Source organism: Syngnathus floridae, chromosome 13 (genome assembly GCF_059516105.1).
Source record: "Syngnathus floridae isolate MCC-2025c chromosome 13, RoL_Sflo_1.0, whole genome shotgun sequence".
Lineage (NCBI taxonomy): Eukaryota > Metazoa > Chordata > Actinopteri > Syngnathiformes > Syngnathidae > Syngnathus > Syngnathus floridae.
The window spans coordinates 3,758,773-3,785,881 of NC_142425.1; the positions used below are offsets into that span (position 1 = coordinate 3,758,773).

Consider the following 27,109-nt stretch of genomic DNA (forward strand, 5'->3'; position numbering starts at 1 on the left):
TCTTTATAAGCACCGCGGAGGAGATCGCAGAGCCTCATTCGACTTCCAGCGGCCGGCGAGCTCGCGCACGCCGCCCGGCACCACCGGGAGGCCGGAAATAGCTCCAAGCCGAGCGGATCGGCACTTTATAAGCACCGCGGAGGAGATCGTGGAGCCTCATTCGACTTCCAGCGGCCAGTGCACTCGCGCACGCCGCCCGGCACCACCGGGAGGCCGTGCACACGCGCCAAGTGGCCGGAAATAGCTCCCGCCGAGCGGATCGGCTGTTTATAAGCACCGCGGATGAAATCGCGGAGCCTCATTCGACTTCCAGCGGGCCGCGCACTCGCGCACGCCGCCCGGTTCAAATTTTCTAAGTGCCAACGGCTCTTGTGCCATAAAGAGTCCGCCTCGGCTGGTTCCCCATGTCGGCCAGAACAAGTGAAAATTCGGCCTCTTCCCCTGGAAGTCTGGCCAAGTTTGGGGAATATTTTCTAAGTGCCAACGACTCAACCGCCGTAAAGTGTCCGCCTCGGCTGGTTCCCCATGTCGGCCACCACAAATGAAAATTCGGCCTCTTCCCCTGGAAGTCTGGCCAAGTTTGGCGAATATTTTCAAAGTGCGAACGACTCAACCGCCGTAAAGTTTCCGCCTCGGCTGGTTCCTCCGGTCGGCCAGAACAAGTGAAAATTCGGCCTCTTCCCCTGGAAGTCTAGCCAAGTTTGGCGAATATTTTCTAAGTGCCAATGACATTCATTTAGACATGGCGATTGAATGTTTACGTACCGGTAGTTATTGTCGTTGCTTGACGCGCGATGACTTGCACATTCGCTCAATACCCAGTACTTCCCCCTAGCAGTCATCGTCGCTGCCTGGCTTTCGATGTCCGTTATTGAGGTGAGAATATTTGAAATTGTTGCTGAGGATGCGTGTTAATGCGACGAACGCTTTATAATGATTCAGTTTCTCGCTGTTTGATGAGCCTGACGGACGCGCACCCACGCACAATGAGATGCATGAGAAACGGCCTTAGTTACAATCAGATTTGAAGCGATGAATACGAAGTTAAATTTTATGACTCGGTGTATAAGTCGAGGTCGATTTTTTTCGGTCGATTTTTGATCGAAAAAGGTCGACTAATACACCGGCAAATACGGTAAATTTAATAACATTTTAAACACACCATTGTGCATTTAAACACACCACTGCAGTATTCTTACCTTCACTTGTAAATGAAGTCTTTTTTAGAGTACCAATCCTTTTGAAACGAACGTGTTGTAGTCTGTCTCGGGAGGCTTGTAGTTTGAATTAATCCTCACAAATGTGGCGTTGGTCTTCCTTTACTTATGATTTCTTGCTTTGACTGAAAGTCAAGTTTTGAAAAATTTCTTATCTTGGAGTTTATATCCTCCATTTTCAGGGAAAATAAAGCCAAATAGCAACGCGTTAGCACCGAATGTTGTTGGTTGTTTTTCTTTTCTTTTTTTTTCTTCTTAATTTACTCTCGGATTTACTCGTGTCGTGAACTATTAGCCGCAGGCTCACTATCGCCTCATCTTTGAGGCAAAAGTACTGGATGCCTCAAGGCCCGTATTTTCCCGCTGACTGCAAGCACGCACCGTTTGCACACGCTCAGTACAGTGTGTGAGTAGTGCACACGCTCACACGCACGCCCTGAGAGGCACTACCCGTCCGTCACTGCCTCAGCCTCCATGATTCTCGTTTCCCGTTGTTATTTGAACAAGAAATACAGCTATTTTGACTATGAAAATGATCCAAATGTATAGGAAACACACCAAAATTGCATGAAAAGCATAGACCACAGGACAGATATTATATTATGTTTTATTATATTATTCATTTTTTAACAACTTATGGTGACAGCTGAGGAAACCAACTGCCTCACCTGCCTCCTATGAGTGCACGTGCCTGGTGTAGTTTGACTTGCTCATGGGGCACAGGGGACTCCCGCTCATTAAAAATTGTCCCAACATTGTGGCTTGCAATGTTGCACTTTTAGTCAGTACAGAGTGAACAGTAGCTTCTTGTCATTGTTTTCTCACTGCCATTCAAATCGTATTTTCAGTGTAGCTTATTGCCATTTTTCCTTCACACACAAGCGTCATGTCATATATGTACCCATGTTTAAATCTGTAAATATGTTTAAATGTATTTGCAAGTATGTATACACGTGTTTGACCATTGAAAGTTTGTATTCCAAATTGGCAGTTCTATGCTTCTGTAATATTCGCCCCTTTAACTAAAGATTATGTAAGTAAGTCTCCTTGAAAACCACAAAAACAAATGTAAGGCACTAATTATATTTTATTCAAAAGATAAAGTCCCAACAAATAGAATGCATGAATGAATATATAAATTCCCCTTATATGACTGTTTTGTTGTAACATAGCCTTTGTCCAATGCGATCCACAAAGCAACTGTACCCATGCTTGTTGTTTGTTTCCCAAGTGGCTTTTGCGGCACTTCAATATGGAGCCCAAACAGCAACTCTCCTTTTTTGATAAGCTGAGCAAAACATCCTCCTCCACACTACGTTCCAATCAAGGATTTCCCCAGCGTGAGTGTTATTCTCTGGGCACTCCGTTCTGTTCTCCCCACAAGTGCAAAAACACGGCGGGTCAATGAACTCCAGGTTGTGTAAGAACGCGGCCGGCCGGCCCAGTCTTTCCTACTCCTGCCGCATATGTTTGGCCTCTTCTCAAAGACAGAATCTGACACGCTTCTCCAAAGGCCGTAAAGCGCTCAAGGCGGAGTGCCGTCACCTGAGGAATTGTGGAAAATAATTCAAAGCCTTGACTGACCGCCTCAATGTAGCCGGGCTCAAAATGATTTGGAATCCATCCATATGTCAAAGATAAGCGCTTTGACCCTTCTTGTGGTATTTTGGGTGAGAAGGAGGATTTTCAAAGTCCTTTTTAAAAGTGCTCTCCAAAGCGCAACCGACAAATGAAGAGCTCCAAACACCTTGACGTGGCCTACTTGTATGTCTGGACTGGATTTGGATTGGAAACATGCAAAATCCAAAGGCGCCCATTGATGAGAATCCATCCAGTTGATTTTGCCAAGTGCTAGCATGCTATGGCACACACTTCCTCTGGCTTCTCATTAGCGGCACAATAAGAGACGGAAACGTCGCAGCTAAACATAAAGTCACTCAGAGAAGTACGAGAGCGAAGGAAACCAAACACAATGGACGTCGGCCGGCACATGGGAGCGCTCACTTCCTGGGTTTCCCACACAAAGGTGTGCAATCACACACATTCACAAGCACATGTAAAGTTGACAAACAGGCACGCATCAAAACATCCTGCCGCATGCGGACTTCATTTCTCCAAATAGGACACAAAGTCAGCAAAGTAGCCAGCCGTGATACCAAGTGACGCAAACGTGCGGCCCGACTCTGATGTATTCTTGCATCATCCGCTGTAAAAGATAAAGTAGCCCGATGGCAGAAGAGAGAAACATTTCCACACTTCCATTTCACTGCTGGTGTTGAACCAATTTCGCATTCAAATAAGAATGGAAGATATCCCTGCGGTCGGTGGGAACCCAACAATTTAGACAATAACAAGAGTGTCCCCTCTTGTTGCCATGGAAACCAGAGAAGGACCAAGCTGGGCACCGCTTATGTTAGCATCAGGACTAGCATTAGCAATACTATTCCTTGCGTGCAGCCACCTGCTAAACTGTGCAAACCTTTTTTTTGGTTTTGTTTTGGATGACATCAAGCGGCAGCAGCTGTACATTTGCAACACTTTGTTTTGTCACAAATATAAACATCCGGTCCTGCTTTCTTTTTTGGTTGTTTTTAGTTTCAGTTATAGTTCCAAATAGAATCTAAATATACCAAGCTAAATTCAGAATGATCAATTGTATTTGTTCCAGTGAACATGTCAAACATTACGTTAGTCTTTGAGAGCTGCATTCATGCAGCTGTGCATTCTTTTTGTGGGTGTGGGTTCAAACAAGTCCCCCCCCCCACACACACACACCCGGAGTTCATACGACATAGAAATCCTCCTTTTGACACTGTGCAAAGGTCTGAATCAAGCTCAATGGAATGGAGTGACGCGTTTTTGTGTGTATTCTCCTTGTCTCCTGAGACAAGGAGATGGTTTCCGGGCACTCTTGACAAATGTACTGTATTTTCTGGACTATAAGACGGCAGTTTTTGCACAAGCCTTGAACCCTGCGGCTTACAGTCCAGTGCGGCCTATCTATGGATTTTTCATGATTTTTATGATATTGTATGCTTTGTGCATATTCTCATATATGGGAATTAAACATTAAAACACATGCCAGTGTGGCTTAAATATGAACAAAACAGGATTTCCCCCCAATTTTAGCTGGTGCGTCTTATATTCGGGTGCGTCTTGTAATCCAGAAATGAAGGTAAAGATTCCAGCCGCGGGACGTTCAAGGCCAAGTGCTGTTTGAACATCACGTGACATATGAAAGAGCTGTCCTCCCTCGTCTCGCTCTGCCCAACACAAACCCCACGGCGACGATACCCGACCGCGTGCTTTGGGTTGGGCCGGCATCCAACAGAGGAGATAAAATGTAGGTCTGCCCTTGACCTGAGATAACTCTGCTCTCCTCAAGCGCGCGGGATGCGATGGCACACAAAGGTAGCCAGCGATCACAGGTCCATAAATCAAGTTTGAGTCCTTAAGGCTGAATTACCACCTCCATAGACGATAAGGTTCTGTTTTGAAGGCATACGATGACAGACAGACGAGCAAGTTGTGAGTCAAGCACAAACTTGTTTGAGAACTTTGTGGTTAGGCAACTGTGCATGTATGCATGCATCATCTAATTTATGTGCTTGCTCCCAGCAGCACATCAACTCACACAAAGCATATGGGTGGGGTGGCGGGGGAGCGCTCCTTCAATCCCGGTTTATCTGAGGTCTCACTGACACAATTAAAATACAGCTAGCCTATAAATGAAGCCGCACCACTTGCCCAAGTGCAAAATGAAAGCAAATGGAAAAAAGACATGCTTGGTGGTTACTCATAAGTTTTTTGTCATCGAGTTAGCTTAGGTTTAGCATGAGTCCAGTATTGACTCGTGTCAACCCTTTGGGCCATCTTTGATCTTGTGCAACTCTGGCAAGGTCTACATGAGCCATCCCCCGGAGGCCCCCGGCGCACTCGGAGCTCTTTTGATGAGAAATATTTGACTCATTTAGCAATTTTCAGTAGTAAAAAGTTTGCCTTTTGCCAACCAGTCACGATTCGCGCCACATTTGCGAACTGAACTTGCTCATTACTGGCCGATGCCGTTTGCAGTTGACAGCAGCAGCAGCATCAATTTTTGAAGGTGTTCACCTTTTCCTGCTGAAAATGGCGCCATAAGTTAAGTATCCCTTTCCTTTCCAAATACATGCGTGGGGGTCCTCGCTTTTCAGCCGTTCTGTTGTGACAAAAACGTACACTGCAAAGTCGTTCAAACGTATTCGGTAAAGTCGTTTCACGTAGGCTATTACAAGTCATTGCTGTCTCGAAGATTATACTTGTCACTTATATTTGGGATTCCTGCATGATGAGGAGTGGCTAATATGAGTTGACGGTTGCAAGTTGCATCAAATTAGTGTTGCAATTTTCACAGCGTAAAATTTGAATTTTCTGAGCACGTACCCTTTTGTTTCAAAACGATCTCTCCTAACTATAATATTGACAACACACAGTCATTTATTGTAAAGAATATATTTTGTCTCTAAATACATGAGAAAAATATCACATAGATGAGGTTAGCGTCCCAGTTTTTCATTTGCAAAAATCGTTGCCCAGCCCTAAACTCAATTGAAGGAAGAGCCATTTATTGAACCGGAAAAACAAACACACAGCTAAGAAAATTAACACAGTCACAATGTTTCTTTTCCATTTGTCTGACCTTTTTGGTTGAATTATTGTCAATCCTTTTTCATTGCCTGTGTAAATCGTGGCATGTGCGTAGGTTTGAATATTGAACAACATCCGAATTGGCAATTTGTGTAAAATGCCTTCAGGTTGGGTGCACCTTGCAACCTTGAGCCAAACGTGAGCTCACGTGACCAAGAGCCTTGGAGCAGTTGACAGATGATGCAATCCTATCAAGAAGTTGCGTGGGCCAATCACACGGGGACGCTTGTTGCATCAGAAATCGTCACCACGAACAAGCCTTCTCATGATGTTATTTTACAACATATATTGTACACAAACAAAATAAAAATAACAACAAGCGTGAGCTGAATTGGTGACTTGAAGGAGGTCATGCAAGAGCTGTGATTAGCTGTTGGAGCCTCAAAAGCCTCTTCCTACCCAAAGCGCGCACGCGCGTGCACTTTGAGGAACGTGCCAGTGGACACGTCAGGTCAGCGCGACCCAGCTCCAACTTCTTTTCTATTAATAAACAAGGAAAGTGGTCATTTCAACTGGCCTTGTGTTGGTTTGGAGGCCAAATTGCGACCTCACAGCTCACGCAAAAGACCGGATTTCAATTTCTCAGTGTGTCCCAAGCGGGAACCGTCAATTACACAAATGTTTTGACTCAATGCGCGTCTCCCTGCGCGGATGCACTCTTTCTCTCAGATTGGAGCCAGTGTGTTCTATTCAAAGGCCCACGCACTCCGACCAGACGTGCGCAACCGCATTTTCGCTCATTACTGTATTGAGTTTCCCAAACGGGATGTAAAAAGTTCGCGGAGCGCACCATGAATGGGGGCAGCTCCAGACAAAGGAGGCTTATTCACACGGGCGCTGAAAGAACCACGTCACCGTGCACTCAAACGGATTCATTCAACAATAAATCTGGTTATGAGAAAATTCCAAGTCGTTATTTAAAAAAAAAAAAAAAATCGCCTAAAGGACAACTATTTCGTTGTCGTGGAGCCTTATAAAGTGATTAAAGTTGTTTTAGTGTGACACCCCGGTGGGAAAATCGTGTGTCGTTGCTTACAACATTGGTGTCCTCACTGGTCCACAATATGCGCAAGCACGGACTATTCCAAACCAAATATTGACCGGATTGTTGTATTCAAATGAGCTGGCGGGCCGACCGTCGGTGGGCCAATCAGAGGCCAGGCTATCAGTACACCTTCTTTTCTGAAATCATTCATAACGCCGATGCGTCAAACACACATACACGAGCCGGCGGCTATAAATAGGGCTGCGCGCAACGCACACAGAGACATTTCACCCCCAAATCAAAGGAAACATTCTCGTGAGCGACATACGCTGGGAAACCGTATAACGGCTGACTTTTGACCATTCACTCGATCGCGCTGCAATTTGTGTCGTTGCGTAGTGTAGTGTAAAGGCTTCGAGATGCTTTGGGGTGGATTTTCCGTGAAACACGTCGTGGTGGCAGCGGTGTGCTCCGTGCTGGCAACAGGGACAGTCACGCTGGGGTCCCCGGTGTTGGCGCCGGAGCCGATCCGGTGCTCGCCGTGCACTCCCGAGAGGCTGAGCCAGTGTCCGCTGGTGGATCCCGGGTGCGCGGAGGTGCTGAGGGAGCCCGGCTGTGGATGTTGTCCCGCCTGCGCCCTGGCGGCCGATGAGCTGTGCGGCATCTACACGGCGCCGTGCGGCTCCGGACTGAGGTGCAGCCCGAAGCCCGGGGACCCCCGACCGCTACATTCTCTCACCCGGGGACAAGCCGTGTGCACGGAGAGCTCCGAGCCCAAACCGACTGAGGAGCTTCAGACACAAGGTAGGCTTTTTTCCCCAAAACCGCTTCCTACCACACGATCTAATTTATCCAGCTCAATAAATAAGCCGATTGTTCCACTCACAGCCGTTTTTTCTCTTTTTTCCTCATCCCCCCCCCCCCCCCCCCCCTCCCCCCCTCCCCCGGACATCCGTTTCAATTCATCCAATTCAACGTCCCTCCTCTAGATCCGGGCGAGCAGGAGGCAGAGATGGAAAATGTCGCCGTGGTCTCGGACCCCGGCTTCACTTACTACCTCCCCGGCCAGAATAAGCCATACGACCCGAGGGCGACTGCCGACGCGCAGGAGAGCATGAAAGCCAAACTCGTCGCCATCCGCAAAAAAATAGTCGAGCAGGTGAGCATGGCAGATCCCCATATAGGCAGGCTTACGGACGCCACTGTCAATTCATCCATGGGAATTATGTTGCTAAAAGTTTTACAAGATAGATGGTACGATGGGCACTGCCACTAGGGGGAGCCCATATGCTATTTGATACGGGGGTGCAGTTGGTGGTTTTCAGCCGACGTGGTGGCTGGCTCCAATGTGGAGAGGCTTTTGTTTAACGCTCCTGTTGCGGGTTTGCTCCACACAGGGGCCTTGTCACGTCGAGCTGCAAAGAGCCTTGGAGAAAATTGCCAAATCGCAACAGAAACTCGGAGACAAGCTGACCAGATTCTACCTCCCCAACTGTGACAAACACGGGCTTTACAAGGCCAAGCAGGTTGGTACCAGCACTGCGTGACCAGCATGAGTCCAGAACAAATTTCCCAGTCAGTTCTCTTTCTAATATTCTTGAACAGTTTGCTGTCAATATAATGCAGTCCAGTTATACACTTGTGCAAATACAATCAGCACAGCAGTCGCTTGCGCTCAGGACATGAATTAAAATGTCGATACTGGGGGAATAAATAGTGGACTGCTACACACGCAAAACGTGTGCATGATCCAAATGAATCTATAAGAACTTACTTTGATGTGGAAGGTCAATTGAAATGATTTGATCTGTCCGTAGTGTGAATCATCTCTGGATGGCCAAAGGGGACGATGCTGGTGCGTGAACTCCTGGAATGGCAAGAAGATTTTAGGCTCCGGCGAGCTGTCGGCAGATTCCGAGTGCTCTTAAGCGAGAATCTCCTAAAGAAAAAGAAGCGAGCCACTGATTTTCCATTTTGAGAGCTGTTTATTTATTGACCCAGTCCTTGGTGGTGTTTGAATCAGGTACACGTTGTTGTGGGACTGCTATCGCCCCGTTCTGTCCCAAAGAGAAGAGCAAGAGTCTATTTTTGTTTTTCAAAATGGAGATTTTAATATTGATACGTATTTACTTTTCAGTCTATTTATTTCAGTTGGGTTGAATGTGTGCTGTTGTTGTGTCATTATTATTATTTTTGGTATTTATGACATTTCTGTGTTACTGTTATTATTATTTTTTTATTGGCTGTTCAATGTGTATATATTTATCTTCGCCCTGACTAACTCCATTGCTGAGTTGAGCTCGTTGTACCGTCGAAGTTGTCTGGAGGTTTGCTTGTGACAAACCAAGCGAGAATGAAAGCACTGAGCGTTCAAATGTCAATGATTGCTGTTGTTGTTGACTTTTTTTGCTTTTAAATATTTTGATATCATTTTCTACATTGCTGCCATTTAAATGTCTTTCAAGACCTGATGCGAATCAGCATCAGCTCTTGGGAGTGACTGCAAGGCTGTCCAATTGGAACAAGGACGTAGTCTCAAAAAAGATCTCCCCAGCCGGGTTCCGCGCGGGCGCCGCCATTTTGACGCAACTCCGCTCAGACGGGTATTTCAACATTTACCTACCTCCAGTATTGATGTGTCCTCTTGCAATTGTGTTTGTGTGTCTGTCGACAAGACTTGCTACTCGACCTCGTATGTTGCCGTTCTCTCGGGATAAGAACACGTGACCACATGGAAGGAGTCCCACGCTTGAACCGTGCTGTGGTTCTCGAGTGGCACCTCTCTTCTGATCTACATGCTGCTGTTGGAGAGGATTGTTTCTATTGATTCCAAAGAGACTAACCGACCGCTTGCTCACTTTTGTAATTGAGATGTAATGTAAGAAACCCAAAGGTGATATATTTAATAAAAACATGACTTAACCCCGGCTTGTGCGTGGTGCTATCAAAGGGGAGGCGGTGTTAACTTTAGCCAGCTGGGGCCAGGCTGTTGAGCCGCGCGCTACCTTTTGACCCACTCCGTTTGCCCCGCTCGGGCACAGGAATGCGCTTCGGCCTCCCGTGCCCGCTGCCAGCCCGCTTGGCACTGACGGATTTATTTTTATTTTTTACAAACGGAACCTTCGCTTGATCCTTAGTGACACATTCCGAGACAGAATGATTGCATTGGTGGGAAACAGCAGCAGATTTGTTACTCCGCAGAAGCAAAGACAACAGAGCGACGCTTTTCCGATGTTGTGCTGCAATACTCATAACCAAACTAAGTGACAAACGTCATTTTCACGTGTTCATCTTTTATTAAAAAAACCACAACATTAAATACAAATGATATTTCAAAGCAAACTGGTTTCGTGATTGGATAATGCAATACATGTGAGGTTTCTAGTTTAGTATCAAGAAATGCTCCAAAAATAAACTTGGAAGGATCAAGCTGACATTTAAACTGTGCACAGAGATCCTTAACATGGCCAGCGGGCAAAAAGGTCAAAATAAAAAAAATAAAAAACGAGTGTCAACCTGGCTTTGAGGCAAGATGGCAGCGTGGGCAGACGTAACGTTGTGAAAAAGTCGCCAGTGGAGAAAAGGAGCAAGAGAAGAAATTGGATGTTACAAAGTCAACATGAAGTAGTGATTCCATTCCCCAAAAAGCGTTTTGAGTTTGCTGTGCAATTCACGAGAAACCGAGTTTGGATCAGCTTATAAATCTTTTCAGATAAATAGTTCATATTTGGAAGAACTGTTTGCCGAGTGGCCAGAAAATACAAAAAGACACATGTAGGGAGGAAATAGCTTTGACATCTTGATTCCTTGTCCTCCTCTCGCAACAAGTCTCGCAGTACCGCCGGGCTCGGGTCTTTCAATTTGAGCAAGTGCTAGCGAGCTACTGGGACGCCAATGCCTCGGAGACCGGCGGGCCTCCTCCCGCTCGTGTCGATCTTTGCTAGCGCGTGCGTCCACCTTGTACACATTTGTGGGCAAGCTTTGATCAAAGAAACACAACAACAATCAAAATGCAAATAGTTGCAACGAAAGGAAAATTTTTAAAGGCCTTCGCTATGCTCACCCGTCAAAAGTCCTGGTGCGGCTTCCGTTTTTTGCTCCTTCTTTCTAGCAACCCCAGCCTGGCCGGTTTCTGAGTTACAGTACACAAATTGAACATACACTGCCTGTCAGGAAACGTATGCAGATGCAAAGAGGCCCAATTTTGATTTGCACAGGTGCAGCTAAAGTGCTTTAAGTGCTTGTGCTTGTAGCATAGGGGTAGCCTGTACCAGCAGCGGTGTGACCCAATCCCGCCAGGCTCACACGTTTCAACAAGCCACTGACAGGACGTGAGGAGCGCTATTGTCTTCGAGTCGCGTACAAAAAACAAACAAATGGGACAGACACGGCCAAAGGATGGGATCTCAGCGCCGCTAGGACGGACAAGAACGAGAAACAGAACCAGGACAGGATTGGGAGGATCGTGGACGGACAGGAGCAGGTGGTGGCAACAGACGAGAGGAGGAGGGCGCACAACGGTCCGTCTGTGATAAAAGCTTATCACGGAATTGCTGATGCCTCTACGATGACAAACATCAGCTTTGGGCTATTTTCTGATGCCACCACTACTATAATACTTTGCCGTAGACTGAACATGAACTCGTAGATCCGAGTGGCTCAGACGGGTCCTTTAATTCAATAAGAGGTGTTTTAATTCAGGAAGTTGATTTTTAATTATCTTTCGATTGCTGTAATTGCTGCTAATTACATGTACGGCTGAGGGGGTGTATTTGATACTCAAGATCGATTTGCTATGGCGGTAAGGCATGTAAAGGTCACGTTTAAGGCACGATCCGGTCTGTAGCTGATCCTTTCCTGCTACAAGCAGTTGAGCGGCGAGATGGATGCAGCCGTGAAGTTGCGCTAAATAGGAAGACGATGCCCTGCCGTGCCATCATCCTGCTCTTCAGAAGCGACCCTGAGACACTTGTTTTGATTCGTCCAATGGTACAAGGCCTGTACTTGCTTAGCCATGTAGTATCAACACAAACACTTTTTGGGAAAACACTTCTTGCGCAACATGCAGCCATAGACGAGATACAAGCGATCCCACTTGGACACGAGCGCCGGTAGACTGGCGCTGGCACGTTCACAGACGGGCAAACATTGATACGGAGGCGCTGCATTTTGGGGCTCACAGTCACAAAAAAGTTCTTTAAAAGTGAGTGGAAAATTCCCTCATTTCTCTCCCTTCCTAGCAAAAATAGTGCACATGGTGAAATTCTTGGCGTTTCAACGTTTTCTTCCTTTTAGCTTGAAAGTTTTCTGGAGAACCAACAGAGGAACTCGGCACGGAACAGGTAGTTGCTATGGATGGGCAGCTTGGCGGACAGGTGCTCCACCCCTTCCCCTCTCTTTCTTTCCCTTTCTTGCTTCCTCGCTTCCTTCATTGGCTCTCCCGGTTGTGACACTGTTTGTCGTCATGATCGTCATAGGGCTGTCCGTATTTGTCCACACACCAGCAGTATCCCCGCCTTCGGCCCTTGGACGGACGGCACTGCAAAGAGAAGAGGTGGCGAAAGTTCAGTCTCGTCATCAATGACAGCAGGCAAGACTGCAGGTGGTCCCCTCACTTTGACACATCTCACATGTTCCTCACCTTCCATCCTTCGCCGAGCATTTTGGACAATATTTTGAAAACAGATTAGGGTTCCCATGGTGAAGAATAATCCGGGTAGGAACGTCCATCTAGAAAGGTGGATGTGTTTATTCTAATAATAGTTTAGCTACACCTCCATGGCCAAAGTAGGCTAAGCTGTAGGAGAGCTCCAATAAGACAAAGGTCAGTCATTGTTGACGGAGAAACGAGCTTTCTCAAAGCATGCAAATCAATGGGTGGCGTCTCACCCAGGACGGATTCATGACTTGACAATGTGGTATGACCCAAGACTTTTGTCCGGAAGAGTCCGTAAATGCTAAAAACAGACTAAGCTGCTGCATTGTGCAAGATGATGTGAGTATAATGATCAGAGTGATGCTTTCACAACATGAGCAACATACAAATCAATCTCTTTCCATCATTTCGAAATGGAAGGCTCGGAATGAGAAACACTGAGTGAGAAAGTGTGACGGTAAACACGCCGTTGCTAAAATATTTGCCAAGGCCAGTAGAAGGGTTGCGGGGAAACCAATGATGCTATTCTGGGAGTCTGGCAGAGACTCAAAATCATCTGGAAATGATTATGGCCTGCGAGTGCACCAGGGCGAGTGCACCAGGGCATGTGCATGCTCTCCCCCAACCCAAACGTATGTCAACAAGCAACATGTTGCGCAAATCAGCGAGGACGCACAAATACTTTGGCTTGCGTCATTCACCCCAACCCCACCGTATTTTTCTGGCCCAGTCCAAATGGAAGAAAGGCACGTAAGGTCAGGTCCAAGACACGTCAAAATAGAAGCACACGCATGTGCACCTCAGCACTCGTATAAAATGGCCCACGGGCTTTTGTAGAGTGGCAACTTTATGAGCTCAAGACCATGTACAAATTGAATGACACATTACTTTGGGCCGGGCTTTGCATTGGTGCACGATGTATAATCCTGGTGGCCAATATCTTTTTCATTCCTTTCGGGAAACACAGCTGCGGCACACGATCAGGCTTTGTGTGAGTGTGAGCAGGTGTCAGCTTCCAGTGTAGTCAAGAAACAATCAAAGGCGCTTCATCGCCCTGTTCAAATACAAAAGCAGCGACGACTGCTGCCGTCTGGGTCCGACATGTCTCATTCGGGTGATGTGTGTGACAGTGTTGAGGTTTTTGTTTTCTTTTTGGACTAACTCCATTTCCACCCCCCTTGTCCTCTTGTCTTTCTCTGTTTTTGCCCCCCTCAACTCAAAACCCCGCCCCCTTCTTCTGTAGCCTCTTTAGGTGCCCTCAACTCTGTGGCCACCAGCTTCTATTTTAGACCTGACCCAGCGGACGAGAGGAGCTTAACATTGTGTTACTCTGCCCTGCTTAATGATGACACTCAATGTGTGTGTGCATCTGTGTATGTCAAGGGGAAAGAGCGAGGAGGGATAGGAAGTATTCTGTAGTACGCAATGTATGCATCGCCCGGTTGCTGGGCTACCTTTCAGTTCCCACTCAAGTTGCTCTTGCAGTGCAAATGTCTGCATGCATTTTGCAAAATGTGGAGGTCAACTAGAATCCAAGAACAGTTTGAGGACGTTTTAGGAGCTGCCAATCAGGAAAACAAAATCAAAATAAGAAATAATACAAATGTGTGTTTTACAGTCAGCATCATTAAGGCGACATAAAGGCCGCTTGTGTTACAAGACCCAATGTTGACCCGCTGAATGACAAATAACGGAATGGCCAAATTTAAACGCGTGTTTGTCGATTATATTCTTAGACATGTTGGTATTGGTTGCTCAACTCATGAATGTTACATGATACAAACAGCCAACATGGCTGGCTGACAGGGAACAAAGACTCAATTAAAAATCCGGGCATGGAACAGAGCATGTGAGAGAGTTAAAATAGCAGTCTCAAAGGTTGAGCAGTTATTATAAAGTGATTGTGGTGGCCGCATACATTTGTGCACATCCCCTCAATATGGCAGCCCTGCCTGGCGCGACGTGGAGTGAAGGAAGGAAGGAAGGAAGGAAAGAAGGAAGGAAGGAAGGAAGGAAGGAAGGAAGGAAGGAAGGAAGGAAGGAAGGAAGGAAGGAAGGAAGGAAGGAAGGAAGGAAGGAAGGAAGGAAGGAAGGAAGGAAGGAAGGAAGGAAGGAAGGAAGGAAGGAAGGAAGGAAGGAAGGAAGGAAGGAAGAAAACGGGCACATAGGCACCTGGCTGCCATGCTCAGGCCGCCGCCCCTCCCCCCTCCTCTTAACACACACACACTAACTCTGAAACTGTTGTCCCATTCACAAGCGCGTGCATGCAGGCTGATTCCAGGCCAAGCAAGGAAGGATGGCAAGGATGAGTGCAATCATGGAATGGATAGGATGGCATGGATGACACACTGGCACAATGCTCACTACCCAAAATCAATACCGGAGGGAACGCGTGTGTGTGCGTGTGTGTGCGTGTGTGTGAGTGTGCGTACGCGTGCGCGTGCGTGTGCGTGTGTGTGTGTGTGTGTGTGTGTGTGTGTGTGTGTGTGTGTGTGTGTGTGTGTGTGTGTGTATATGCATAAGAGTCAGACGGGAAGGGAGAAGTTTTGAGACTGATGACTGTAATGAATGGGTCAGCACAGGCTACGCGTGGCCTGGGCTGGGATACTGAAGCAATTCATTTAGCTGCAGCTAAAAATAGTTTGTTCTTTGGCCAAGGTAGACTCACACTGCTCAGACGCCTCCCAAGGCACTCGGATTACCAGCAACACACAGATGAGATGCACATTGACACTTCATTCAAACTGCACATTGAGCAACTTGTCTGTCAGTGGCATGTTTTCCATCCGCTATGTGGCTCCACCCCAAAAGTGATTTTGAAAAAAAAAAATCAATAAATAGAAGGCCAAGAGTTACTTTTTTAGTTAGGTTGATGATTTCTGATTTAAAAGATGGTTTGCAGGCGTTAGTGTTGAGGTTAGCGTTGGGGTTATTCTATAATCTTTGTCTTTGCGGGGCCCTCTTTGGCCTTTAACATTACTTGACCATAAACTGGTCGAACTGATGGCGAGGAATTGCGGAGGTGAAGCCTCCTGGGGAGCAGTTGACGGCAGCAGTGAAGGTGAAAACATGGTAGCAGTTTGAAACGATTGGAGATGAAGTTTCAGTTAATCATAGTGTAAGCTTAGGCCTTTTTTCTTCACTCAGCTCAGCCCCTCCCATTCCTAGACCCCCGCCTGTGCAATCTCCTTTTCACAGTATTGTCACCCTAGACGGTTCACACGGTCTCCTTTTCAGCGTGTTTCCGGTCATAAATCTGCAGCACACGGTGAAGACGCATTCCCTCGGATGGATTTAAGAGCCCGCACCCCTGCAAGCCTCCAAATAAGCCAAGGCCGATAAGGCTTGGCACGCTCGCGTAGACTATGAGCAGAGCTGACACATTCCTGATGGATATTTGTTGACAGAACCGAGTCAAGGAACAGCCAAGACCCTTGTTTTGCAAACCGGGATGAAACAGCGCTTTGGCCAACGTTACACGACGAGAGCATCTCTCTGATGATGTGTGCGTCCGTTGTGGCTTGTTTTGATTGTCAAATCGCGCTACTCTCCACCACGATGCAATACCCCGGACAAAAACCCCAACAGAAGAAAAACGTGCCTCAAATGCACTGTTGTAGTTCTCGTGATTAGTCTCGACACCACTTTTCAACGGTGGCGTTGCCATTTATGCAACATGTTTGAGTGTCCTCATCTCCTCCTTCTCAAGTAGGTTGACTTTGGGTGGCCTGAGCCTGGACCACAGACGAGAAAAACTCAACCACCATTTGTTCTTCGCCTCACCAAGAGAAGCCCACGCCTCCTCCACCAAAACTACCACCATCCATACGTTCCGCTGGCACCACATCTGCCGTGCCACACACGCTCCAGAACCGCATTCTTCCAGGCCTACCCCCCACACGCTCCCACACCGCACACCTGACCGACCTCATTTCCTGTCAGGCATGAGTCAGACGCCTGCACCGACTGCACTAATACATGGTTGCAGTCATTCCGATAATATAGTGTTGATGTGGCTGTCAAGGCAACCGGAGCAGCAAAAAGGAGGGGGTGGGTGGGGATGAACTTGTGAGGATTCCATCAAAGTGCTCAGGCATATGCTGGGTCTGCCTACAGGTGTGTTTTGCAGAAGGTGTGTGGGGGTCACCTGTCTTTTCTTATAGAAGCCTTTTCTGTCACAGTTGGGTATGCGGAAGCCTCTTGGGTTCAGCGCGTTGCTGATTTTGAGACCGTTGAGTATGCTTTCCATCTCCCGTCGACATGGGCCCTGCACACACACACGAAATCGAGAGATTTGTGTTTGCCAGAAAGACACTTGCATAGAACGCATGCCCTGCAAATTATAAATCAAATCAAATGATGTAGCATTATTTTGTTTTTTGGCAGACATCTGTTTGGGTTTGACTTACATAGGCGGGCTCCCGTTTGTTCTCCAAGGAGAAGTTCTGCATGTCCATATTGGCTCCCTCTGACACTGACTCCACTTTGTAGCTGTGAGTCTTCCTGTTCTGCTCTTTCTTTATCAGCTTGTTGTGCAAGGGGGACCTGGGGTCCATCGCGCCTCTGCTCGGCCCCCCTTTGACAGTCGGCAAAGTGGGTGAAGAGGGCGACGCGCTCGACGCGCTCGACGCGCTCGACGCGCTCGACGCGCTCGACGTGCTCGACGCGCTCGACGCGCTCGACGTCACCGTCTTGTTGGCAAGACCTTCCTCCACCTGATTTCGTCCACTGTCTGCACGAGGAAAATAAAACAAAGGCTCATCAGAACATCAATTACAGAATGTTTGGCGCCATCAATGAAATGCTGTTTTTATTTTGGAATCTTTGCTTGTTACTTTGACTGTTTGTTAGCTGGAAACTTTCTGGTCCAGCAAGGAGGACAGACGACAACAAGAGGGGCTTGCAGTTATGTAGGATCCAGTCTACACTTAAGTCTGAACACGCGTTTAAATTTATAGCAAGCGTCACAAAGGTCGAGTCATTAACAAGTTAGCCCAAAGCCAGCGACAGGACCACGCATATCATTTTTAATTGGGCTGTGGCAAACGGATCCGGTGTGATTCAAAGGGCAAAAAGTCGAGTCGTTTTCATTCGCAAAGCATCGATTCATATGGTGGTTTAACTCAGGGCGTTTGACGTATAGAGCAAGCCAATGTTCGCCGATGACAGAAGACTGCACACAAATTTGGGAACCTGCAGGCGGCTGCACTTACAAATGGACCAATGAGGATCCACCTTGTCATGCGCAGTGGAGATGAAAAAAAAAAGCAGTTTCCTCATCTTTCACCAAGTTGTGTGTGTTTGCAAGTGTGACTGGTGGATGGATGCTGCACGCAGGCCAACCGATGTGTTTGCGGGACAATTTGGCTGCTGGGTGAAAGATTTGCTGCAGCCAAACCCAAAGGCCAAAGACAAGAAAGGCACACAGAGATTTGGATTCCTGACGTCAGCAGTGCCTAAACACACAAGAGTGTGTGTATTCACACGCCGGTGGCGTGTGTGCCGTCTCACCACTGTGAACACCGCCGTGCTCGTTCACACCAAATATCTTGAGGTTGTAGCGATATGGAGGGAGGGAAAACTGCTTTGTCAGCGATGAGGGATGATGTAGCGCTAAAATACCGAGCCACATTCCACAACAGCGTGCGCAAACACATCAAGTTGGCGGGTGGTTGAGCGCACAGTGCAACAAATTTCACTGCTGTGGAATTTGTTAAACGATATTAATTCGCTTATGAGTCAAACGTCGCCTCTTAAGCCACTAAAAACACTGAGGTAAAGGCAAGGTGCAAAAGAAAGCAACATGACATTTTGCGATCGAGCGATATCTCCTCTGGAGGGAGGCAGCAAGCCCAAATCTGCACATGTCAAAAATGAAGCATTGCAAAGTGAGCGGCTGCAGAAGCAGCAGCTGCTGCAGAAGCGGCGACAGCGGCGGCAGCGGCGGCAGCAGCGGCAGCAGCGGCAATGACGCTCGCGATTGGCAAGCCTCGCGTGTCACGCTCGTGCACCGTTGCCTACCTTGTTTTTGCGCCGGAACCAGGATGGCGTGTAGTTTTTTGGACGGCGCGCTCGTGCACACCCCCCGTCCCTCCAGCAGAGCTTGCAGGGGCCGGTGTTGTGCTCGATTTGGTTCCCCCGTGAGATTTTGTTCCCCCTGCCGCGGGAGCGCGCACAGCTTGTTTGGAAAGCGAAAAACCGATGCCGTACGGCGTCGTACGGCGTCAGCACTATGTTGTTTTCAATAAAAACATGAAGAACTCACGTTTGCGTCAGTCAATTTTAATTTTTATAAGGGATTATTGTCATTTGATGTCTTTAAATTCATCCGCGTTCTGCCATTGAAGCGGGGTGCATTCAAAGACCAGTCGTAAAGACGGAACACTCACTCACTTCACCAAAAAGCAAGGATATAATTACGTGAGCTCTTTGCATAAACCTCGATGCAAAGAAACTCCTCCTTTTGGGTACCGTTACATGCTACAAGGAGTATATATTACAAAGGAGACTTTATTCTTAATTGTAATCATCATTCATCCATCCATTTTATTACTCAGGTATTTTCAAAGCAAATTAATATTGTTGCATTTATTAATTTGCTTTAAAATGACCGCGCAATATAATTAAAAGCTGACACTCTAGCAATGTCAAACGTGTTAGTTTAAGAAAAAGCCAAGATTGTGATCAAATCTTTCATAACGACAATGATTTGAGTGAATTGATTTGAATGAATAATTGAGAAGACATTTCAGTTCTGAAGGCTCCTTTTGTCCCAAGCAAAGTGAAAGGTGGTGGGATAAAAATTGTAACAGGAACGCTATAAAAAATGTCAAGCCGTGAATATTTGTGCCCCCCTCCCATTTTGAGAACGGTGAGTCCTGGACATCGACTGGCTTTTTTTCTGTCTTCCTGGGGGTCTGCTCAGGTAGTGTGGCAAATTTGAACAGGTTCCCTCATTCCTGGCCCAAGTTACAGGGGGGGAACAAATCCTCACGGGTGCCCCGTGAGGATATGTTCCCCCCCCTTATTTTGAGAACGGTGAGTCCTAGACTCCAGCTGATTTTTTTCTGTCTTCCTGGGGGTCTGCTCAGGTAGTGTGGCAAATTTGAACAAGTTCCCTCATTCCTGGCCCAAGTTACAGGGGGGGAACATATCCTCACGGGTGCCCCGTGAGGATATGTTCCCCCCCCTTATTTTGAGAACGGTGAGTCCTAGACTCCAGCTGTTTTTTTTCTGTCTTCCTGGGGGTCTGCTCAGGTAGTGTGGCAAATCTGAACAGGTTCCCTCATTCCTGGCCCAAGTTACAGGGGGGGAACAAATCCTCACGGGTGCCCCGTGAGGATATGTTCCCCCCCCTTATTTTGAGAACGGTGAGTCCTAGACTCCAGCTGTTTTTTTTCTGTCTTCCTGGGGGTCTGCTCAGGTAGTGTGGCAAATCTGAACAGGTTCCCTCATTCCTAGCCCAAGTTACAGGGGGGGAACATATCCTCAGCTGTTTTTTTTCTGATGATTTGTGCAGTGATACTGTTATTAATGCACTTTATCAACGTCTTTGGCCTTATTTGGGTCAAACAACTTTGTTTCTTTATCATATAACATACATAAAAATAATGACTTTAAACTTTATTAAGAAAAAAATATATATTTTTTTAAATAATGAAATAAAAAAATAAAAAATATTAATAAAACAAAAAGCAAAATGGTCTTCAAGCAAGGTTCAAATATTTAGCATTTATTTTCTTTACATGCTGCACACAAAAAACAGCCTTCGGTTGAAGGCTCCCCGACACATAAAAGATGGAACCACCTGCAACACTCGTCACACTGAATCTGGTAAACAAAGAAAAAAGCAAGATCATACAATGCAGCACATTTACAATAATTTACAACGCATGTGTCATTCAATATATTTCTTAATCATCACATGCATTAGTTAACAAGACCTGACATAATTACCCATCTGTCGTCTGTGTCATGTGTAGCTTCCCCACAAACAAAGCACAAGTCAGATAAATCATCTGTGAAAACTATTGAAATTATTGAAGTTGTCAAAGTTGTTTGACCCAAATAAGGCCAAAGACGTTGATAAAGTGCATTAATAACAGTATCACTGCACAAATCATCAGAAAAAAAACAGCTGAGGATATGTTCCCCCCCTGTAACTTGGGCTAGGAATGAGGGAACCTGTTCAGATTTGCCACACTACCTGAGCAGACCCCCAGGAAGACAGAAAAAAAACAGCTGGAGTCTAGGACTCACCGTTCTCAAAATAAGGGGGGGGAACATATCCTCACGGGGCACCCGTGAGGATTTGTTCCCCCCCTGTAACTTGGGCCAGGAATGAGGGAACCTGTTCAAATTTGCCACACTACCTGAGCAGACCCCCAGGAAGACAGAAAAAAAACAGCTGGAGTCTAGGACTCACCGTTCTCAAAATAAGGGGGGGGAACATATCCTCACGGGGCACCCGTGAGGATTTGTTCCCCCCCTGTAACTTGGGCCAGGAATGAGGGAACTTGTTCAAATTTGCCACACTACCTGAGCAGACCCCCAGGAAGACAGAAAAAAAAACAGCTGGAGTCTAGGACTCACCGTTCTCAAAATAAGGGGGGGGAACATATCCTCACGGGGCACCCGTGAGGATTTGTTCCCCCCCTGTAACTTGGGCCAGGAATGAGGGAACCTGTTCAAATTTGCCACACTACCTGAGCAGACCCCCAGGAAGACAGAAAAAAAACAGCTGGAGTCTAGGACTCACCGTTCTCAAAATAAGGGGGGGGGAACATATCCTCACGGGGCACCCGTGAGGATTTGTTCCCCCCCTGTAACTTGGGCCAGGAATGAGGGAACTTGTTCAAATTTGCCACACTACCTGAGCAGACCCCCAGGAAGACAGAAAAAAAAACAGCTGGAGTCTAGGACTCACCGTTCTCAAAATAAGGGGGGGGAACATATCCTCACGGGGCACCCGTGAGGATTTGTTCCCCCCCTGTAACTTGGGCCAGGAATGAGGGAACCTGTTCAAATTTGCCACACTACCTGAGCAGACCCCCAGGAAGACAGAAAAAAAAACAGCTGGAGTCTAGGACTCACCGTTCTCAAAATAAGGGGGGGGAACATATCCTCACGGGGCACCCGTGAGGATATGTTCCCCCCCTGTAACTTGGGCCAGGAATGAGGGAACCTGTTCAAATTTGCCACACTACCTGAGCAGACCCCCAGGAAGACAGAAAAAAAACAGCTGGAGTCTAGGACTCACCGTTCTCAAAATAAGGGGGGGGGAACATATCCTCACGGGGCACCCGTGAGGATTTGTTCCCCCCCTGTAACTTGGGCCAGGAATGAGGGAACTTGTTCAAATTTGCCACACTACCTGAGCAGACCCCCAGGAAGACAGAAAAAAAAACAGCTGGAGTCTAGGACTCACCGTTCTCAAAATAAGGGGGGGGAACATATCCTCACGGGGCACCCGTGAGGATTTGTTCCCCCCCTGTAACTTGGGCCAGGAATGAGGGAACCTGTTCAAATTTGCCACACTACCTGAGCAGACCCCCAGGAAGACAGAAAAAAAAACAGCTGGAGTCTAGGACTCACCGTTCTCAAAATAAGGGGGGGGAACATATCCTCACGGGGCACCCGTGAGGATATGTTCCCCCCCTGTAACTTGGGCCAGGAATGAGGGAACTTGTTCAAATTTGCCACACTACCTGAGCAGACCCCCAGGAAGACAGAAAAAAATCAGCTGGAGTCTAGGACTCACCGTTCTCAAAATAAGGGGGGGGAACATATCCTCACGGGGCACCCGTGAGGATTTGTTCCCCCCCTGTAACTTGGGCCAGGAATGAGGGAACCTGTTCAAATTTGCCACACTACCTGAGCAGACCCCCAGGAAGACAGAAAAAAAACAGCTGGAGTCTAGGACTCACCGTTCTCAAAATAAGGGGGGGGAACATATCCTCACGGGGCACCCGTGAGGATTTGTTCCCCCCCTGTAACTTGGGCCAGGAATGAGGGAACCAGTTCAAATTTGCCACACTACCTGAGCAGACCCCCAGGAAGACAGAAAAAAAAACAGCTGGAGTCTAGGACTCACCGTTCTCAAAATAAGGGGGGGGGAACATATCCTCACGGGGCACCCGTGAGGATTTGTTCCCCCCCTGTAACTTGGGCCAGGAATGAGGGAACCTGTTCAAATTTGCCACACTACCTGAGCAGACCCCCAGGAAGACAGAAAAAAAGCCAGTCGATGTCCAGGACTCACCGTTCTCAAAATGGGAGGGGGGCACAAATATTCACGGCTTGACATTTTTTATAGCGTTCCTGTTACAATTTTTATCCCACCACCTTTCACTTTGCTTGGGACAAAAGGAGCCTTCAGAACTGAAATGTCTTCTCAATTATTCATTCAAATCAATTCACTCAAATCATTGTCGTTATGAAAGATTTGATCACAATCTTGGCTTTTTCTTAAACTAACACGTTTGACATTGCTAGAGTGTCAGCTTTTAATTATATTGCGCGGTCATTTTAAAGCAAATTAATAAATGCAACAATATTAATTTGCTTTGAAAATACCTGAGTAATAAAATGGATGGATGAATGATGATTACAATTAAGAATAAAGTCTCCTTTGTAATATATACTCCTTGTAGCATGTAACGGTACCCAAAAGGAGGAGTTTCTTTGCATCGAGGTTTATGCAAAGAGCTCACGTAATTATATCCTTGCTTTTTGGTGAAGTGAGTGAGTGTTCCGTCTTTACGACTGGTCTTTGAATGCACCCCGCTTCAATGGCAGAACGCGGATGAATTTAAAGACATCAAATGACAATAATCCCTTATAAAAATTAAAATTGACTGACGCAAACGTGAGTTCTTCATGTTTTTATTGAAAACAACATAGTGCTGACGCCGTACGACGCCGTACGGCATCGGTTTTTCGCTTTCCAAACAAGCTGTGCGCGCTCCCGCGGCAGGGGGAACAAAATCTCACGGGGGAACCAAATCGAGCACAACACCGGCTCTCCCCGAGCTGCTGCTGGCAGGTGAGCGCCGAGCCGCAGCGCGCCGTATACACTCCGCACGGCTGCCCTCGGCCGAGGGCGCACGTCACGCAGCAGCCGCATCCCGGCTCCCGCAGCCGCTCGGCGCAGTCCTTGGGCAGAGGCTTGCACTGCAGGAGCGCCGCGGCGTCGCACGGCTCGCAGCGGACCACTGGCCCCACGGCAGCGACACCCGATCGCGCGAGCACGGCCAGCGTGGCCGTCAGACACAGCAGGCAGAGCGCGGGCATAGTACGTGCCGATTGCGTTTGTCACAACGAGTGAACGCAGTTGGAGTTTGCTCTCGGTGGCACCGCGAGCCGGCTGGCCTTCTCCATCTGTATTTTCTTTGACGCGCACTTCTCGTTTTATACAGGAGGGGAAAAGGCCAAGAAGTCACTCCCTCCCCCGTATGAATAATGTAAACGGAGAGTCCAGACATGAGGGACCGCGATAAACATCCGCTAGGAAGACGAAGCTGCTCACTCCGATGGGCCGGCCGTCTGCGCAACCTGCTCTGCTGCGCAATAGGAGAAAAGAAATTGCAGCGCATAAAAAAAAAGTTAGGAAAAACTTGGACAAAGTGCATCATGCTTTCATGCTGCAGTGCAGGCGTTTGTGTTTGAGTTGTCGTGACAGTTTTCTATCACCAATTGGTGGCGCAATTAAAGTGACTCAGTGAGTCAAAATTGCACTAAAGCTGACATTTGGAAAACGTTTCCTTGGAGGCAATACAAAAAATGTTTGGCAGTATTTGTTCTTCATGTTAATACACTAAAGCAGTCTTTTTTGTGTGTATTTGTGCAACCAGCTGCAGCCAAAGAAATGTTGCTTTACGGACTGTTTGGGATTGTCATACCTGCAGCTATAGCGCGTCATCTTCAGCATGCCAGCGGACCCCACAAGATTTGGAAGGCAACATTGGGATTGTGCAGGCGCAGCACACCCCCTCCCTAGCCCCCCGCAGCCCCTGGATCCAGCATAGCCTCTCGTTCTGCAATAACAAACGCCAGAGTTGGGTACACACTGAGAAAATAAAGCAATCAGTATCAGTCATTGTGTGATATCCACCACAGAAGCAGAAAAGGTGTTGAGACTACATTCTGAATAACAAGCAAAGTGTAAGGAAACACTCGCCCAATAGCAATAACATTTGTCGTGCTAGGGTGACTTTTTCTTCTGACTTGACTCTCCGCAGTAACACTCAACTTCTGTCGACCTTTTGCTTTGTTTGTTGTCACGCTGTCCACACGAGGTTTTGGTTACCTCCCAATTTTAGCAATTCAGCAAAACGCTGACCCCACTTGCCAGCCCCAAGTTTTTTTTGCCATGCAAGTGGCAGAGTTGAACTTCACGTTCATCACGATTATCTCAGGGTCGGACTGATGATGGCTTGAAAAACGGTCTGGATGACATTTTTGCTTTCCAAGTGCAATGTCATTGACAGTTTGTCGTTTCCCTTTCAAGGAACGTCTTTCTCTTTGGACTTTGGGCAGTCCGCTCAACGATCGTCTGGGTTACATTGCCACAATGTAGCACATTTTGGGCCGAAAATCATTTGTTTGGAAATGCAAAGTCAGATCAGTGATGCTGGCGCATTGCACTTTATCATTTGAGGTTTCTGGGAGCTGAAAGTTGTCAACTGATTTATTTGTTTGCCTCCACCCTGAGGGACAACGTTGCGCTCTTTGGACCAAAGTTGTCACTTGCCTCATTTCATGTTGTGCCTCATCGAAGGAAAATGGACATTTGCACAAATGGGGTTGAGGACGCAGAGCAGGAGGGATCAGAGAGTGTCACTCAGCATAAGAGGATTGCCACCTTAACCTTTGCACACAGGTAGGCGGCAGGGAAAAGCACGCGGGTTGCATGCTCAAATGCTGACTCACTTCAAGGGTCACGATTTTCTTCCCTTTTTTCACAATGCAGACATTCCTCAAAGGTCAAATCAACAACTTGAGTGAGATTTGGCCTGTCGTTTGTGTGCCAATGTATTTGGAGTGGTGCAAATTAGCCGTGGCGTCCGCTCCCTGTTTGTGACATTCCCGCAAAGCAGGTTAGTCAACACAACTGATACAAAATGGGTTTGGTGGTGGGGGCTGTCAGGAAAAGATTGATCAAAATGATGACACTTGCAAGCACGGCGATGCCCACTTTATAAATCTCTCTCCCTTACGAGGCCTTGAGAACAACACATTTCCTGTCAAATGTTGAGAAGCATACGCACGGTCCAATTTTGGTCCTCGCAAGGAAGGACGCATTTTTATGAGTGAAAAAAGAAAATTAAATCCGGCTTCAGAAATAGATTTGCATCCCAACGACTTTTCACTGTTCTGAGACACGACGGGGACGCAAGAACTGTTGTCTAAGATGTTCACATTTAGATTTGTGGGACTTGGTGAACTGAATTACGACCAAATGTTCAACAAAAATCACACACATTGTGCAGTCTGGAAGAAATTTTGTGACCCCACAAAACATTCAGCTATTCCGATATAGGAATGATGAAAAATAGTTTAAAGTAAGCCCATTTTGGGACATCTCTGACCAGGTGGATGGAATGTCACTTTTAAGCAATGTGAAAATTAAGCCAGCAGTTCTTGGTTCAGCAGAAACATTTGGTGTGGTGCCAACAACTTGAGCACAGCAGATTCATATTTCCTGACCGTATAGTAGAATATATTTTTGCAACGGAGCACTGTGAAATTCCTCATGACAATTTGATGTCTGACACAAAATGTTTGGGACTTCTTGTCCTAATGAGGGAAAGAATGGGTGTGTGAGTGAGAAAGAGAGGCGGGGAAAAATGTAGCGCACGCACACACACTCATCAAGTTTTACACACAGTCGGACACACAAAAACGCACACACACACGCACACACTCAGTAGGCCACAAGTTTCTAATTATATCCTGACTTTCAAATAAAAAGCGTTTACAGCCAATGGGTTTGCGTAAGTGCCATTGGTGTCCGTATGGCGCGATGAAACCAATTGTAAACTTGATTGCTTTCATTTGCCGTGGCTTTATGTTGTGTTGCCAAGCCCTCAAAGCAAACCAAAAAGCATATTTGGCCACTAATGACTGTGTGATTTGTAGAGTCTGTCTTTGAGATTGGGGTGTCTGTGTGATCAAACCAGCCGTAATTAGACCTCTGGAGCTGCACAAAGTACAAAACACATTTAAAAGAAATGCTCCGCTTCCCTGAGAGACTGCACGTTGTGGTTTGGGCATCACTCTCGACAGTCGCTGCAGGACAAAACAAAGGCACATGAGCAATATGTACATATGTATGCATGGATGCATGTGTTTGAATGTATGTACATTTATATTATATGCGCACATATACTTATGTATACATATAGTATATGTATACGTACATATGTATATGTATGCATCAGGGCTGTGGACTCGGACTCGGGGACTTGGTCGGACTCGGTCATTTTTGCCGGACTCGGACTCGGTGCTGATTTTGACCGAGTCCACCGAGTCCGACAATAAAAAAAAAATACGTTCAATTTTATT

The 27,109-nt window shown here is 47.0% G+C and overlaps 2 protein-coding genes and 1 long non-coding RNA gene across 4 annotated transcripts; 2 read left to right on the forward strand and 1 right to left on the reverse strand.

The window, feature by feature from the left end:
* Positions 1 to 7,118: 7,118 nt before the first annotated feature.
* Positions 7,119 to 9,810, forward strand: LOC148388151 (insulin-like growth factor-binding protein 1). Its single transcript, XM_088393568.1, has 4 exons — positions 7,119 to 7,692; positions 7,878 to 8,047; positions 8,286 to 8,414; positions 8,706 to 9,810. The coding sequence occupies exons 1-4, from the start codon at positions 7,308 to 7,310 to the stop codon at positions 8,814 to 8,816; spliced, it is 795 nt and encodes a 264-aa protein (XP_088249694.1). The 5' UTR covers positions 7,119 to 7,307; the 3' UTR covers positions 8,817 to 9,810.
* Positions 9,811 to 10,144: 334 nt separating this feature from the next.
* Positions 10,145 to 24,198, reverse strand: LOC148388152 (insulin-like growth factor-binding protein 3). 2 transcript variants are annotated; one of them, XR_015862005.1, is made up of 6 exons: positions 23,561 to 24,198; positions 18,566 to 18,656; positions 16,954 to 17,276; positions 16,692 to 16,811; positions 10,952 to 12,427; positions 10,145 to 10,867 (listed from the first exon to the last, which is right to left on the reverse strand). XR_015862005.1 is itself a non-coding variant. In XM_088393566.1 (5 exons), exons 1-5 carry the CDS (start codon positions 23,834 to 23,836, stop codon positions 12,317 to 12,319), a joined length of 921 nt encoding a protein of 306 aa, XP_088249692.1. In that variant the 5' UTR covers positions 23,837 to 24,198; the 3' UTR covers positions 10,145 to 12,316. The 2 variants fall into 2 exon arrangements, 1 of the variants encoding a protein (XP_088249692.1); XM_088393566.1 differs by having other exon boundaries at positions 10,145 to 12,427.
* LOC148388153 (uncharacterized) lies at positions 12,014 to 12,706 on the forward strand. The gene is made up of 3 exons (XR_015862008.1): positions 12,014 to 12,091; positions 12,184 to 12,263; positions 12,366 to 12,706. It is a non-coding gene; the product is annotated as an uncharacterized LOC148388153 (long non-coding RNA).
* Positions 24,199 to 27,109: the final 2,911 nt, after the last annotated feature.

What these genes read in the sequence shown, in the direction of transcription:
- LOC148388151 (XM_088393568.1), top strand. Translation starts at nt 7,308, where the DNA reads ATGCTTTGGGGTGGATTTTCCGTGAAACACGTCGTGGTGGCAGCGGTG. An exon ending in TGAGGAGCTTCAGACACAAG is followed by an intron (nt 7,693 to 7,877) that starts GTAGGCTTTTTT and finishes TCCCTCCTCTAG; the next exon opens with ATCCGGGCGAGCAGGAGGCA. An exon ending in GGCTTTACAAGGCCAAGCAG is followed by an intron (nt 8,415 to 8,705) that starts GTTGGTACCAGC and finishes ATCTGTCCGTAG; the next exon opens with TGTGAATCATCTCTGGATGG.
- LOC148388152 (XM_088393566.1), bottom strand. Translation starts at nt 23,836, where the DNA reads ATGCCCGCGCTCTGCCTGCTGTGTCTGACGGCCACGCTGGCCGTGCTC. An exon ending in AGCAGCTCGGGGAGAGCCGG is followed by an intron (nt 18,657 to 23,560) that starts TGTTGTGCTCGA and finishes GCACAACACCGG; the next exon opens with CCCCTGCAAGCTCTGCTGGA. An exon ending in ACAAACGGGAGCCCGCCTAT is followed by an intron (nt 16,812 to 16,953) that starts GTAAGTCAAACC and finishes GTGTGTGTGCAG; the next exon opens with GGCCCATGTCGACGGGAGAT.